At 40.9% G+C, this 15,689-nt stretch overlaps 1 protein-coding gene across 1 annotated transcript in view; it reads left to right on the top strand.

Annotated features, from left to right (window-relative positions):
- atp2b3b (ATPase plasma membrane Ca2+ transporting 3b) overlaps positions 1-15,689 on the top strand; it is an 87,925-nt gene that overhangs the window by 45,749 nt on the left and 26,487 nt on the right. The window contains exons 8-17 of the mRNA XM_036590986.1: positions 1,156-1,197; positions 1,924-2,088; positions 3,010-3,224; positions 5,833-6,075; positions 7,746-7,987; positions 9,777-10,011; positions 11,227-11,406; positions 11,578-11,665; positions 12,110-12,216; positions 14,557-14,748. Of these exons, the coding sequence (XP_036446879.1) occupies positions 1,156-1,197; positions 1,924-2,088; positions 3,010-3,224; positions 5,833-6,075; positions 7,746-7,987; positions 9,777-10,011; positions 11,227-11,406; positions 11,578-11,665; positions 12,110-12,216; positions 14,557-14,748 (1,709 nt within the window). The remainder of the gene's footprint in view (positions 1-1,155; positions 1,198-1,923; positions 2,089-3,009; positions 3,225-5,832; positions 6,076-7,745; positions 7,988-9,776; positions 10,012-11,226; positions 11,407-11,577; positions 11,666-12,109; positions 12,217-14,556; positions 14,749-15,689) is intronic.

Raw genomic sequence — 15,689 nt, forward strand, 5'->3', positions numbered from 1 at the left:
TCTCTGAATTCTTTCTCTCTGCTGTCTTTATTCCTCTTTTTATATCTTACATTCTTTTCTCGTTTTGATTCTCTCCATTCTCTTATTTCTTCTTTCTTCTCTCTTTATCACTCTCCCCCTCTCTTCTCTCTTTTTGCTTTCTTTATCTACATTTTTTCTTTCTTTTCCCTTCTCTACCTCTTTTCTCTTTCTATCTTCTGTCTTCCTCTCTTTACCTCTCTTTTTTCTATCCATATCTATATTTTCTCTTCATCTTTCCACTGCCTCTTTCCTCTCTCTCTTTCTCTGTCCATTTTTTTCTTTCTTTCTCTATACCCTCCTTTTTCTTTTTCTGTCTTCCTTTCCGTCTCCACTTTCCCCCACTACCTCACTCCATTCTTCTATTTTGTCTCCTTCTACCTCCTGTTTCTTTCTTTCTCCACTTTTCCCCTCCACCTCGCTCCATTCTTCCCTCTCGCTTTATTTCTCTCTCTCTGTTTCTCTGCTCTTTTTCCTTATTCTTTCTTTCACTTTTCCATCTACTATCTTCCTCTATTCTCTCTTTTTCTCTCTCTCTCTTGTTCTCTCTCTCTCTATTGTTTCTTTCTTTCTCTCTACCCTCTTTTTTCTTCCCTTCTTTCTCCCCTTTGCCCCACTACCTCTCTCCATTCTTTTTCTCTTTCTATCTTCTGTCTTCCCTTCTTTCTCCACTTTCCCCCATTACCTCTCTCCAATCTTCCCTCTCCCTTTACTTCTCTCTCTCTCACTCTCTCACTTTCTCTCTCTCTCTGTTTCTCTGTTGTTTTACACTTTTCCTCCTGCTACCTTCCTCTATTCTGTCTTTATCTGTCTCTCTCTGTCCCTCTCTCTCTCTCTCTCTCTGTTGTTTCTTTCTTTCTATATTCTGTCTTCCCTTCTTTCATCACTTTCACCCACTACCTCTATCTATTCTTCTCTTTTTTCTCTTTGTATCTCCTGTCTTCCTTTCTTTTCCACTTCCCCCTCCTCCACCTCTTTCCATTCTTCCCTCTCCCTTTATTCTTCTCTTTCTCTCTCTCTCCTTTCTTTCTGTTTCTCTGTTCTTTTTCCTCTTTCTATCTTCCACTTCCACTTTTCCACCTACTACCTACCTCTATTCTCTCTCTCTCTCTCTCTCTCTCTCTCTCTCTCTCGCAGGCAAGCAGCCAGAGGCAGCAGTGGAGACCAATCAGAATAAAGGTACCAGAGGGACAGTAGAGTAGATGAATGAGAGGCACTGAGGGTTAATTATTTTATTGCTGTGGGAAATCTTCACCCAGTAGCTCAACTAGTTGTTGCTAAATGGGGGCCATTATCACAGAGAAATGTTAATGTCATGTATGCGCCCATGACCGTTTATGGATGTGTTGCAGGACTGCATAAATGAGCCTGTAGTGATGTGTATGTGGTAGAAGTTCATACATTGACGTGTACCGACACACCATTTGTCGCATAACGACATACATGACAGCCAGGGCTTCAGCAGACCTCTTTTGTGCAGAGTATTACAGGAAAACAGTGTGTTTGCAGCGTTGTTACATTGTACTGTGTGTGAAGGGAAACCCTCTGCTGAATAGACACTTTGCTGAACAGTGCTAAAACGTGCAGCCTCTGTGGGAGTTGATAGGGGTGATACACTTGTCCCGCAAGTTGCAGCCGCTCTGCGTGTTTCCACTGTGCCGTCAGTGACTGTGTCTGCATTCGTCTCGCTTTCTCTCTCGCCATGTGTCCAGTTTTGTGTATGCGCCATATGTACGACCAGCCCATATTAGAAATGTCCAAATTACGATGCGTTTTTTTTTGCGATGCATATAGTTTTCTGAATGGTTGGTGTTGGTGGTTCATGCTTACGGCAGCTCCGAGCTGCGCCAGGACAGATTTGTTGTCCTTATGTAAATGACGCTCAACTTCTGTCCCGCCCACCAGCCAAGAAGCAGGACGGCGCCGTCGCCATGGAGATGCAGCCGCTGAAGAGCGCGGAGGGCGGAGAGGTGGAGGAGAGGGAGAAGAAGAAAGCCAACGTGCCGAAGAAGGAGAAGTCCGTCCTGCAGGGCAAACTCACCAAGCTGGCCGTGCAGATCGGAAAAGCGGGTAAGAGGTGCCTCAGCTGGCCAATCAGAAAAGAGAGTGGCACTGGCGGAAATCTTGTTAGGCAGGCCATTGATAACCCACTGCCAGTTACTAGTTGGACTACTTAACCTTAGGAAGTCTGGAGTTTTACTGTACTATTTAAATGTAATTGCATATTTACTTTGGAATGCTTTTTAATTATTTACTTGAATTACATATCGCTGCTGTCGGAAGAAAATCTCGCATATCCATTTTTGTTGTTTTTCAGTTTTTGACATAAATACCTGTTGCCCTTTACATTGTGTGTAAATTTCATGGTGAATGGACCAAAAGAAACGGCCTAAAATGACTTGGAAAAAAGTCTGGTTCCATTGACTTACATTAAAAGCAAAGTAGTTTTTTTCCTTCTCCTGTAAAGTTCTCATTTTGGAGATACGAGGTTTTCTTCTGTCTACAGTGATATGTATCTAATCACAGTCAATTTACATAATTTGTAATTCATTTATTTATGTAATTCATAACTCAACTGTACTCTTATATTTGTACTGATAAGTTAATGTCTGCATGCCGGCATTTTTCTGTTTGTTTCGATGTAAGACAAAACATGGCAAAATTATATTTTTTTCTTTCTACAAACAACAAAACTCAACAATAACTTTCCATCATAATAAAATATCTCCTCTTCTACTTACGAACACAAATGTGGTATCGATTGAAAGTGCAGAATCTACACGTTGTACAGAGCTTCTCTTGTTTCAGTGAGAGACGAGAGAGAAATAATAATCATGCTTTTTTCTTTGTTGAAAGTACTTTGAAAAGTGGTGGGGCAAATGTGGCCCTGCTTCTAACGGTCAGTTAACTTTAACATATCATCAGCTGGGCATTTTGTCTTTAGAATGATTTGTAGTCTAATATATATGAATATGTGGTCCGTCTCTCCAGGTCTGGTGATGTCAGCTATCACAGTGATTATCTTGGTGCTGTACTTTGTGATTGAGACGTTTGTGGTGGAGAGGCGGGCCTGGCTACCGGAGTGCACGCCCATCTACGTGCAGTACTTCGTCAAGTTCTTCATCATCGGAGTCACCGTGCTGGTGGTTGCCGTGCCAGAGGGTCTCCCCCTCGCTGTCACCATCTCTCTAGCCTACTCAGTGAAGGTGAGGAAGACCAGACGCACCCTCTGTATTTGTGGGTGTGTGTGTGTAATTAGCAGATATGAAATAGGATTTAGCATGGAGTCTTCACCAGAATTGGGTAGTAACAAAAATATATAGCTCCAGTCAAATGTTTGGACTAGATCTATCGCATGTTTTTGGCAAATTCATGAAAATAAAAGAACGAGGAATTTATTGAGACACATGTTGATTCTTATAAAAGCAACTGACATTTTAACTTCTTAAAGTTGCTCTAAACATGCTATAACACGTTTAGAGGGCATTAGTGAGTAATGTTTGAGGATTATTAAGTGTTAACAGCAAGGAAACAAATTATCTAATCAGCCAGATTTAGTCTTGTACTTTAAAGCAACTTTATGTAACACTTTTACCTTAAAATAACAGCTTCAAAATCATTTTGATGGTTCACTGACTTGTAATAGAGAGAACAGCGGCTCTGTCATTGTCACTCCGGCCCGGAATGGCTGCTATAGCGCTATGTAACTTTGGAGGAGCGAGGCCTCTCACAAGAAATGCGTAACGCTTTACATCACCACATCACACTCCAACAACTATGGCTCTTCAGCCAGCTATAAGAAGAAGCCAGCTCAGTATTCCCAGCATGGACATCATGGCAGAGGCTACCAAAAGATCAAAAAAGACGTTGACAGAGGAAGCGAGCAAAAGGCCAGACAAGAGTAAATCTCGGTCTGGCTTTTACTCGTTGGTGAGAGCTTAAAAGATAAAAAGGATGAAGGACAGTCTCATAGCTAACAGGAAACCAGCGAAAATCCAACGGCAGAGTGTGAGCTGCATCCCTGCCAATGTTATTAATGAAAGATTGCACCGTAGGCTGTAACCCTATCTGTGTTATCCCTGTCGCACGGAGTTTTGAAGGTTTTCCTGAAGGTTTGCCAAAAAGTCATCTAACCTGTCCTGTTTCAGGCTGGCATGCAAAGAAATAGATTCATCTCATGCCAAAACGTTTGGTCAGCCTTTATCAGTATTACACCAAATAAGCCTTGAAAGTTTGCAACCTCTTGTAATAAAATACTGTAATATTACTCTACCTGTTAAGTCGACATGGTGCTTTTTCTTGTGATGTTGTTCCTGTCGGGGTTGTGCTGAATTTCGTCTCGCCAGCAGGATCCGATTTCCCTTCGCATTCACGCACATCACACAGGTGGACGCTACAGATTACTGTGATTTCTGTTATTTACACCATTTACAACATTGCAAGAGTGTAATCCGTGCGTCCACACAAAGGGAAGTCGGATTCTGTGCCCTTCAAATTGCTAATGTCGGAACAAAACATTGTATCTCCAAAATGAAAAAGAAAAAATATACTTTACTTTTAATGTAAGTCAATAGAACCAGACTTTTTTTCCAAGTAAAGTTGGGCTGTTTCTTTTGGTCCATTCACCATGAAATTTACACACAATAATAAAGGACAGCGGGCGTTTTCACATTATGTCAAAATCTGAAAAACATCAAAAAAGGATATAAAGATACGTGGTTTTGTTCCAACAGCTGCGAATGCAAGATGTACATGTGGGGGGCTCACAGCATGATCTGTGTTTACAACAGTGGTGAGAAAGTGAAATACACACTGCAACTGTAACTGTAAAATGCCAATCCTTGAATAATGCTGCTTTAACGATTGCATACAACAAACAAAACAGACAGTTAAATTGTTTATCACAATTATTTATATGGCAGTTAATCATCAGCTAAAATTTCGTGATCATGACAGGCCTAGTTTGGTCACCAAACCAGACATCTAAACTATGAAATAACACATATGGAGTGACCAAAAGTGGTCAGATTGTTCAAAGTAGCCCCCCTTTGCTTTGATGCAGCTTTGCACACTCTTGGCATTCTCTCAGGCAGCTTCATGAGAAGCCACCTGGGATGCTTTTCCAACAGGACTAAAAAATTTCAGCATATGCTCATGCACTTGTTGGCTGTTGAAAACCCCAGAGGAAAATGTTATTGCTCAAACGCTGCTCTTTGATGAATTAGAAGACTTGCCGGGCTCTTTTTCTCAGGAGAAATATTTGAGCAGCAGGAGATTTACGCAAAAGTCTCCTTTGTCTTTCCGTTTGATGTTATTGTTGACAAGGAGAAACTTCAGAGATATTAAAGAGATCATTTTCTTTTTTACGGTCCTATTGGACTGTTTTTGACCATATGTCCTTTAAATCCAGAGTAGTTTAGCCATATGTTTGTCAGTGTTGGAAATATTGGTAAAATCTGAGCATATGTCCAATGGCAATGATTTCTGAAGCAAATATCTGCTGATATTGATATAATTCTGATATGATTATAGTTCAGTTCTTAGATTGGCTGTTATGGCTTGTGAGCAAAATGTGTGGGAAATCAGTCCAGGCTTCTTTCTGCTTTTTTACCTCAGCATTTAAGGGTTAAGCCTAAGCCTTTATATGAAATTGGCTTAAGGTTATGAAAAACTGCATTCAGTCAGGTGCGTCCAAACTTTTGACTGTTACTCTATGATACTTTCTGGTTGCTTTTGGCATTTAGCTCCACTATTGAGATCCTTCAGAACCCAACACACCCCACTGTTACCCCCATCCTCAACTGTTCTTTCCAGAAAATGATGAAGGACAATAACCTGGTGCGTCACTTGGACGCTTGTGAGACAATGGGCAACGCCACTGCCATCTGCTCGGACAAGACTGGCACACTGACCACCAACCGCATGACCGTGGTGCAGGCTTATGTGAACGACCAGCACTTCCGAGAGATCCCTGACCCCAGCCAGATCAACCCCAACACCCTGGAGATGATAGTCAACGCCATCGCTATCAACAGCGCCTACACCTCCAAGATCATGGTAAGAGTGGACACAGCAGGAGATGAGCTGCATATGAGACCGAAATGTCCACAGCACATTCTTAAACTGTCTAAAATGGGTTAGAAATATTGAATTGGATCTGATTTTGCTGCTGCAGCATATTATTGGCACTCTCTCCATCAACCACTTGACTGAAATGGGTTTTGAATAGGCGTACTCCACTTAGCTGATGGTCAGATTTTTGAAAGGCTATGTACAGTCTTTAGCATATTTCCACGAAAATATAAAAGATGATGATCACATTTAGATGAAAAGGTTCAGATTTCATTGCAAACAAGACTGGCAGTTTCTAGAAGCAAGAGACCTTGAATGGGGAGAAGAGCTAGTCTTGCAGATTGTGAATCTAGTGGTGTGGACGCTGACGTCTACACTTTAAGAACAAGTCTTCACCTATCTAACCCTTTTGGACTGAGAATCTCCCCAGTGACACATTCTGAGAATTTTGCACTTGTCTCTTGAACTAAATCCACCACCAGAGGAGTTAGGGTGCATGCATGTCCACGTCGGCCACAGTGCAACATATCAGCATGTACAGTTAGAGCTTTTTTTGTGCTCACCGTATAAAAGCCTCCTTTATTGCTAGAAGCATTGTGATTTTTTTCCGAGCGAATTTTAGATCAGTGAGCCCTTATTATTGGTTTGTTTATTCAGATTAACAATAAAACCTATTCAAACGTATTTTTGTGTTGGCTTGTTCAAAAACATAACTGGTGAGACAAACTAAATAAAAATAGGTGCATTTCTTGGCTTTATATTTATATTTATATTCATATTTTTAACGTATCAAATAAGTGTTACGACAGCATAGAGAATCATATGAACAGAGAAAGGCAGAATAAACAGCAGCAGTAGCTGTTTTGCCTTAAAGAATTAACTCCACACTCTAGCAGTTGTGAATCAAAGGGCCTTACAGTGGTAAAAGTAATGCATCAAATACTGCCACTGAATTTTCAGCATTGCCTTATCTATTTTTTGTTTAAAACTGTATAATTTTATGTTAAAATTGAAAGAAGTAAGGTAGTATTAGTGAGTCAGGAGAGGAAGACTACACTAAAATATGGTGTGCGTGTGCTGCTGCGAGTCACCCTGTAAAGAATGAAATAGTTACTTAAAAAAAGAGGCATCAGGTCGAAATTCGTGGGAGTTTTTTTCAAAACACATCATGCATATTAACATCACACACACAGGCTCAAAAATGAAGGTCCAGCATGTCCAGCAAGTCTCAAATGCAAAATTTTACTGATGGAGATATGATGACGATATAAGATCATTCACTCACATCTGCAGAAGACGGCTTCTTCACCAACTTCTGACTGAGTTCACTTTGAATACTCTGCCAGATCATCAGATTCATCAGCTCGTGGGGGTCCGAAGCACAACCAGTGTTACAAAATATTCTTTCACACACCGCGTGCAATTACACATTTCCACCAGAGACGTCTCCAAATCCCCAAATCTTACATACTGCAGCTTTTACAAGCAGGTGCAGTGATAGCATGGAGAGATTATGTTAATTCATATGAAGAGTAAAATAATTTTTTCCCTGTTATAAAGAGGATATAAATCTTTATGCTGCTTTATTCCTTTGTTCATTTTCACCTCATCCATATCTCATTATATCTCTCTTTCCTCCTCTCCCTTTCCTGCAGCCTCCTGATGTTGAAGGTGGTCTGCCTAAGCAGGTGGGGAACAAGACGGAGTGTGGCTTGCTGGGTTTTGTGCTGGACCTGAAGAGAGACTATGCACCCGTCCGTGAGCAGATCCCTGAAGAGAAGCTCTATAAGGTCTACACCTTTAACTCCGTCCGCAAGTCCATGAGCACCGTGGTGCAACTGCCGGATGGCAACTTCCGCCTCTACAGTAAAGGAGCCTCTGAAATCCTGCTGAAGAAGTAAGTCTGCTTCTGCTATATTGCTATTATTATCACCCTTAATATGTTGTCACTTTTAAGTGTCTTTGTTTTGGCATTATTAAATGTGGAAAACCGAATAAAATATATCCCACCAACAAACTGTGAAAAGTAAATGGACTAAAAGACAAAATTCTATGACTTATAAACAAAACGTTTCAAAACGTACCAGTCTTTCCCCAGTCTGTATACTCCATATATGGAACATTAAGCAAATACAGCCCGGTTTGAATTCATCACACCATTTAGGGGTGGGAATCTCTAGGCACCTCACGATTCGATTCGATTACGATTCAGAGAGCTGCGATGTGATTACAAAACGATTATCGATGCATCTCGATGCATCTTTTTTCTCTATACAAGATTTCTATTTTCTTACTGTCTGAGGACTTAAACTCTGAGGAGTTTTAAAGCAAAGTATTTGTAATGATCCATAATGAATTTACTTCCAATATCTTTTATTAATAAAACAAATGGAAGTGATGTGGTAAGTGAACTAGAAGGCTCTCATTCACTGCTATTGTTTGGAGCACGAGAAGCTGCTGCTACTCATCTGCGATAAAATGTGCTGTTAGGGTGAAATAAGATCCAGTGGCAGTGGATGTTCACGCAGCGCGTTACCGCTGTCCTACCTGTTTTCTTTAGTGATTTTATCACGGTTTTGGTCTTGTTGTTGAGTTGGGGAGTCGTTGTGTCAGTAAAATATCTTCGAGGCGGGACGTGTGCAACATAGCGTGAAAGCCCAGTTTCGCAACGACTGAGAATTGGCGTGTAGACTGCAGGTCATCTAGCAACAAGGTTTCGCCGAGCGAGTAGCAAACAAAAAAGGAAAAGAGAAAGACAGACGAACATTTGGAGACAAATGGACTTATTCGCATTTATAAGCAGCGCAGTTGGTTTCCTGGTACATTAAATCTGCAACAAGAAACTGTCAAACACTAAAAAGTCGCACAGCTGAAGTCGCTTCTCTTTTGAATTTTCCTGTTCCATCTTAAATAGTGCTGCGTTTGCGTTCTGGCACCTCAGGCAGAATTTAAGGTGGAATGGGAAAATTCGAACAAGAAGCTGGAGAATAAGAACCGACTTCAGCCTCGTAAAACAGTCGAACTTTGAGAGACATTTTACAAGAAACTATTAAACTTTTGAGGAAAAGTTTTCTGGCGGTGATGGAAGAAAAGCAGCTAAAGCTAAAAGCAGAGCAAAGTAAATCTGCATTTTCATTTATATTGTTTAGCCTATACTAGAACATTATCACATACTGAGACATACTGAACATTAAATGTTGTGGCTCCCAAGATGGTTTGATATTTGTTGAAAGGACAAAATGTCTCTTATTACCATGTGACTCCCGACCTAACCTGGCTTTAATGCAGAGGGAGCCGGTCGGATTTCTCACTCATCCAGTGGTGTTTTTGTTATGTGCTGTCACAGACTGTCCGGGAGCTGCACTTCACGCACTTACAGGTTCCGCCTTTTGCGTTCCGTCAACATTACGTTACAAATTTAAATTTAGAAAATCAATTTTTGAAATTTGTGAATCGATTCAGAATCGTTCACGTCCGCATCGCGATGCATCTAAGAATCGATTTTTTCCCGCACCCCTAACACCATTATTGACCATCATCCTGTCACGGAATATTCATTTTATATCCATATTACATGTTTATATGTATCTATAATTGATAATATGTGCAAGGATTTTATTATTGTCATTCTCTTTTATGTCCCTTCTTTGTCCTTCTTGCACTTATGCCTCGTTCCTCTTCTCCAGATGTTCGTCCATTCTGGGGGCTGGGGGTGAGGCGCGGAGCTTCAGGCCGCGGGACAGGGATGAGATGGTGAAGAAGGTGATTGAGCCCATGGCATGTGAGGGTCTGCGAACCATCTGCATTGCCTACCGTGACCTGCCTGGTGAACCAGAGCCTGACTGGGACAACGAGGCTGAAATCGTTACTGACCTCACCTGCATCGCTGTGGTGGGCATCGAGGATCCTGTGAGGCCTGAGGTATGCACTCCACAAGTATGCACATGGCCATTTTTGGTGCCCGTCACATGCTGGTCATCCCTGTTTGAACCTACCCAAAAAACAATTTATTAATTTATAAAAAATGTATTTGGTGGCATCTTTATATAAAAAAGTACTGAGTTAGAGAACAAGAGGGATCTGATCATAAGTGGACAGCGAGACATAAGAAAGGGTGCCACTCACCTTTACCACAAGTCTTTTTGTGTTTGTTGTCAAAATGTGGTGCAAGTCCGTGTTCATGTAAATAAACGTGCTGTTACAAATGTTTGTCCTTTGCTGTTGTCAGCGATGCTTTAGCGTTCACACTATACATGTTGTGTGGTCATATGAATCCCTGACCACCTCTGAAGGTGGTTTGAGTGATCAGATCACCATATGTCTCTAAGATGTATTGTACCCTTTTCCCCCCTGCACTTTGCGCTGTCCACTTATTATTAGATCACCCAGAATGCATGTTAATGTGAAGTGTGAAGCCAGTGAAGGTTAGTTAGTTGTCCTCTGTCTCACAGTGCTACAAATCTGGGAGGGTGAAGTCTAGCACGCGCTTCCTCCAAGACACATGAAACCAACCAGCACATCTTTATAAACTGCTGCTAACGTCACATCATTCAACAGCTCAGAACAATAACAGCCAACTCTGTTACGTTAGCTAACAGACAGCTGCATTGGATAGAACTGCACTGAGTGATGGAGGGACAGAGAGGACCACCCTACCCATCTAAGAGAGTGCGGCTAATTGTGCTCCCTTAGCCTCCTGGCCAAGCATGGCAGTGGCATCTAACTAAAGTACCCTTTAAAAATATAGATAAAAGTGCTAGATAGAAACAGCATGTTACAAGTTTAGCCACCAGTGAGGCGTTTTATTTTTATCAGTACGTGATCAAAATTGTTGAGAATGTAGGCTAGTAAATATTAAAAAGACCTTAGCAAGCCGAAGGCCAGTGTGGCAAGGAAAATATTGTCACCATCCAAAAAAAAGCCCATGTACCTTTATTTTTATTTTTATTTTTCTGCATCATTTAAACATGGCAGCTGTTGTTTACAGTGTGAATATTTAATAATAGAAATTGTCCAAAATTACTTTATATATATACTTCAAATTAACTTACATTAAAAGCAAAAGCCTACATTTTTGCCTTCACCTGTGTTTCCTTTTTGGAGTGTGTTCATCTTTTCACTTTTTGCCCACTAAAGGTACCTGAGGCCATCCGAAAGTGTCAGAGGGCAGGCATCACTGTGCGCATGGTCACCGGAGACAACATCAACACAGCCCGCGCCATCGCCGCCAAGTGCGGCATCATCCAGCCCGGCGATGATTTCCTGTGTCTAGAGGGCAAAGATTTCAACCGACGAATCAGGAATGAGAAAGGAGAGGTGATGCGTGAGGCTCCTGACACCAGTGGCCTTGTCTTATCTGCTTTTATTGGTTGACACAATTTTCCACTCAGAAAAAACACATAATGGATTCCTCAGTACAAACTGGTGTAAACAGTGACACTGTAATAATAACAAAGTGTTTTGTTTGTTACTGTCTCTGTTTTTCAGATTGAGCAGGAGAGGATCGATAAGATCTGGCCTAAACTGAGAGTCCTGGCTCGTTCCTCACCCACAGACAAACACACTCTGGTTAAAGGTTAGACGTCTGCTCCATTCACTTTCAACACCAACATCTTCATCATGCTCAAAGTTGTGTACCCCAATAGCTTGGCTAAAAAACGTGTTTATGCAGTTTTCCACTCACCCCTTGTTAGTCAGCCAAGACCTGATCATACACTTGCCTTAAACCATGTTAAGTTGTTAAGTAGTCTCATAAAGACTTGCTAATGTGGTCACTTACACTGTTTGACATACTGTAGTAGCAGCCAACTTTTCATAACGCATGAACTGTGTCAGTTTATTTATTTGTTTTGTGTTTATCTGTTTCATTGACTACATGTGGGACAATTATGTAAATTAGATTTGTTTTGCCAAACTATGTCTTTAATAATACATTACGGAATGGACTGTGAATACAGAAAAGCATTGTGTATCAGTTTGAGAAGCCACACTTTGGTTAATCTTTGCTGATAATCTACAGGCATCATCGACAGCACTGTGATGGAGCAGAGGCAGGTGGTGGCGGTCACGGGTGATGGTACCAATGACGGGCCAGCCCTAAAGAAAGCAGATGTGGGCTTTGCCATGGTGAGGAAGTCTCATTTTTTTTATCCATTCAGTCATCTTTCCATCCATCTACCATGTTTTCATCCATCCACTTTATAAGCTATTGTGTGACGTTATTATAGAGTCGACTATGCTCGGCAAGTACCACAGAAAACACATGTAGCAATGCACTGCGTTAATGATCTCCCAGCTGGCCTAAGACTGCAGAAAAGCAACATTCATTCTCTTAATGCCCTTTTTTCATAGCCAATAAATCGTTCATATTGTTTTAATGTTTCAGGGTAAACTGTGTATTACAAGCAGATTATGTAAGCATTGTGTTAGGACGTGTTTCATAACTCTAAACTTTACATTCTTTGGCTAGTGTTTATGAAAACCTTGTAGTGGCTGTGTTTTATTTGCATCAGATGATGAATGGAACAGTAGTAGTGTTTATGAATATGCTGCTTATCAGTTAGGGCATCTCCAAATTTGTCCAACTTGCAGGAATTGGTATAGTACATTGCTTAATGACACTAGTATTACCTTAAAGGGGAATCTCACTGTATTTTTAGCACAATTCAATCATTGAGATGTAAACAAAGCCATGCGAATGGTGTGGTGTGAAGTTGTTAATTGTAGAGAAACTTACAGACTCTTCACCAATTTTTTTACAGTGGTGCTGATAGGAACCAGGGGTCACAATGTCAACAGCACAAATATAGCCATTTTATTTACTGTGCAGTATTATCAGTGAACCTAAATGTGTCTACTTTTTTGTATGTACTGTTGAAAATGGTATAGTGGTTGTAAACCTGAAATGTTTTTTCTTTGCGGACTGTTTAGCCTTATAACACCCTGCATATGCCTCTCTGCCAGGAATGTGTTTACGAAATATGTTTTAGGCCAAAATCTTATCTCAAATCCACTGTAAAAAAGTCTCAGGTATCAGGCAGTGTATTTATAACCATTTCATATTAAAGCAATAAGCCACTAGAGGCCATGGGTTACTGTGATGTTATCACAGGAAGGGTGTTCTTTGGCACAACGTGAAGTGGAGAGCCTAAACCTCCCTTCCTTGTGCTAAAATTGCAGTAATGCACAGCCTCGAGTGGCTTATTGCTTTTATAAAACAGTGGCCAACATAAAATGTATTAAAATACACAATGTTTTAGATAATTATTTAAGTTATTATTAATGATAATCGACATAAAAAAGGGTTCCGCCAAGAAATGTAGTTCCTTTCGAGTATGGTATCGTTGCTAAGCAACCATTGACCGCTGAATGAGGAGAAGAAATCACAATCACTGTAAACTGCAGACATTTCATTATTTTTACACCTTTTTTCATATAACAGTGAACACATGTAACACAGCACTGTTTAATGCAAATGCTTTAGGTTTAGAAGTACTAGTTTTGGTCACCAAATTACCACCGCGAGTCTTCTGCCAGTCAGACAACGCCACTTTTCTCACGCTGGGGCTGAATCTCAAACAGCTCCCTGCTCCCTACATAGTGCATTAGGTTACGTATGAATTTAAATACTGCCCCCTGCAGCCCAACAATGCAAAATATCGCTAAAAATGGTCATTTGGGATTCATCCACATTCATACTCGACAAGCAGTGCATGATTTTACAGCAGAAGCTAGAATTTCTAAACCTAATGTTACACAGCACAATATTTAGGGAGTACGGAGCCGTTTGGGATTCAGCTGGGGTTTAGTACTTCTGACTGAAGCTGGACATTTGAAGCGTGTGATCCATTCAGGTGACATTCTTTAGACTTTTATATTGCCATTTTTCACTGAATCATATCGTACTTTAATTCAAGCCTGTGATATTAATGTTTGCCATCTTTTAGCCTGTTGGCTAGCTGACCAGCCTAGTTCTAGTAAGAAAAGAAGTTTTCAGCCCCTCAGTTTAAACAAAAACGGGTTCTTACTTCTTCAGTACACTCGGTGTTCCATGCGATCAGTGTCAGAGTCAAAGATTAATACATTAATAGCACAAAGTTTTTTTCGTGCCGTGGTGCAGTGACAGAGTTCAGTTGTTGTGAGGCGGTCATAGCTGTGGTATATCGTGGTCTTTACAACGGCTTCAAACACGGCTCAGCCAATCAGATTGTAGGAGCGGAACTATCCGTTTAATAAAATAACTTTTAGAAGCACTAAACTCTCCAGATGTCTGGTTGCTCTCACCACCCTTGTGAACAGTTCTGACTTGGTAATTTCCTCCTGAACAGAGCATCAAACAGCTGCTAATGACTTGGTTTACATCTTAACCATTTAATTAAGCAGGAATTCTGAAAAATCTGCAGTGTTCCCCCTTAAATTCCCCTCTCTGTCTTGCTTTCTCTCTCTCTCTCTCTCTCTTCCTCTCAGGGCATAGCTGGTACTGATGTAGCTAAAGAGGCCTCCGACATCATCCTGACTGATGATAATTTCTCCAGCATTGTGAAGGCAGTTATGTGGGGGCGGAATGTCTATGACAGCATTTCGAAATTCCTGCAGTTTCAGCTTACTGTCAATGTAGTGGCCGTCATAGTGGCCTTCACTGGAGCCTGTATCACACAGGTAATACACTCATGCACGCACACACACACACACACACACACACACACACACACTTTAATTCCCCTCAGGCTGTAATCTTGCAAGCATCGAAAACAGCACAATGACAGCGTGAGACTGCCTGTAGTGTGGAGAGCCCACTCTAGCTCAGCATTAGCTCCATGTTATGCAGGTTATGGGAACTTACTGCATTGCACCTTACTGGCAGGCAGAGGACACTGGGAGAGGCACGCTCCAATTAGCCTGGGCTCTGAGCCCCCTGCTGGAGGCTGGTTGTACTGCGCACTGAACTCTGTATGAATAATTCAAATGTATCTCAGCTTCTTTTTATGTGTTCTGACTCATTCTTAAAAACAGTTTATCTGTCCTGTATTTTTGATGAGAATGCTGTTTTACATTCGTTTATAATATGCATTGTGCACACTGACGCACACAGCAGGCAAATGTAGCTCAGTACAATCACCAACCAGATCAACTTTTTATATAAGAACTGACTGTACAAAATATAGCCAATCATACTGTATGTACTTATAGGTACCTGCTGAACGTGTTCAATTAGCATTTTAACTATGCTATGTTAGCTAAAAAATGTAGGATGAAATTGTAGTCTGATGTTTAAAAGCTGTAAATGATGAAAAATATGAATATAGTTTAGTCACGGCTGTCGGAACAACAGGGGCGAGCTCACAGTTGATCCTAAACTTTTCAAGCACCATTTTATGATCAAGTTCGGGCCACTAAATTGCATATTTGAAATAAATAAATAATATACAGACAGGTCTTAATCTTAGTAGCAGAATCGACTAAAATCTCTAAAACTAGCTTGGGGGCAGGAAATTTACTGAATGTCAGTTTGCATTATAGTAAGCTGAAAGTAAGGTTTACTTAGTCAGTAGGTATCATAGATAGTGACCCGGTTGTATTTTGTTTCAGAGAAAAAGAAG

Source organism: Colossoma macropomum, unplaced genomic scaffold (assembly GCF_904425465.1).
Source record: "Colossoma macropomum unplaced genomic scaffold, Colossoma_macropomum, whole genome shotgun sequence".
Taxonomy (NCBI): Eukaryota; Metazoa; Chordata; class Actinopteri; order Characiformes; family Serrasalmidae; genus Colossoma; species Colossoma macropomum.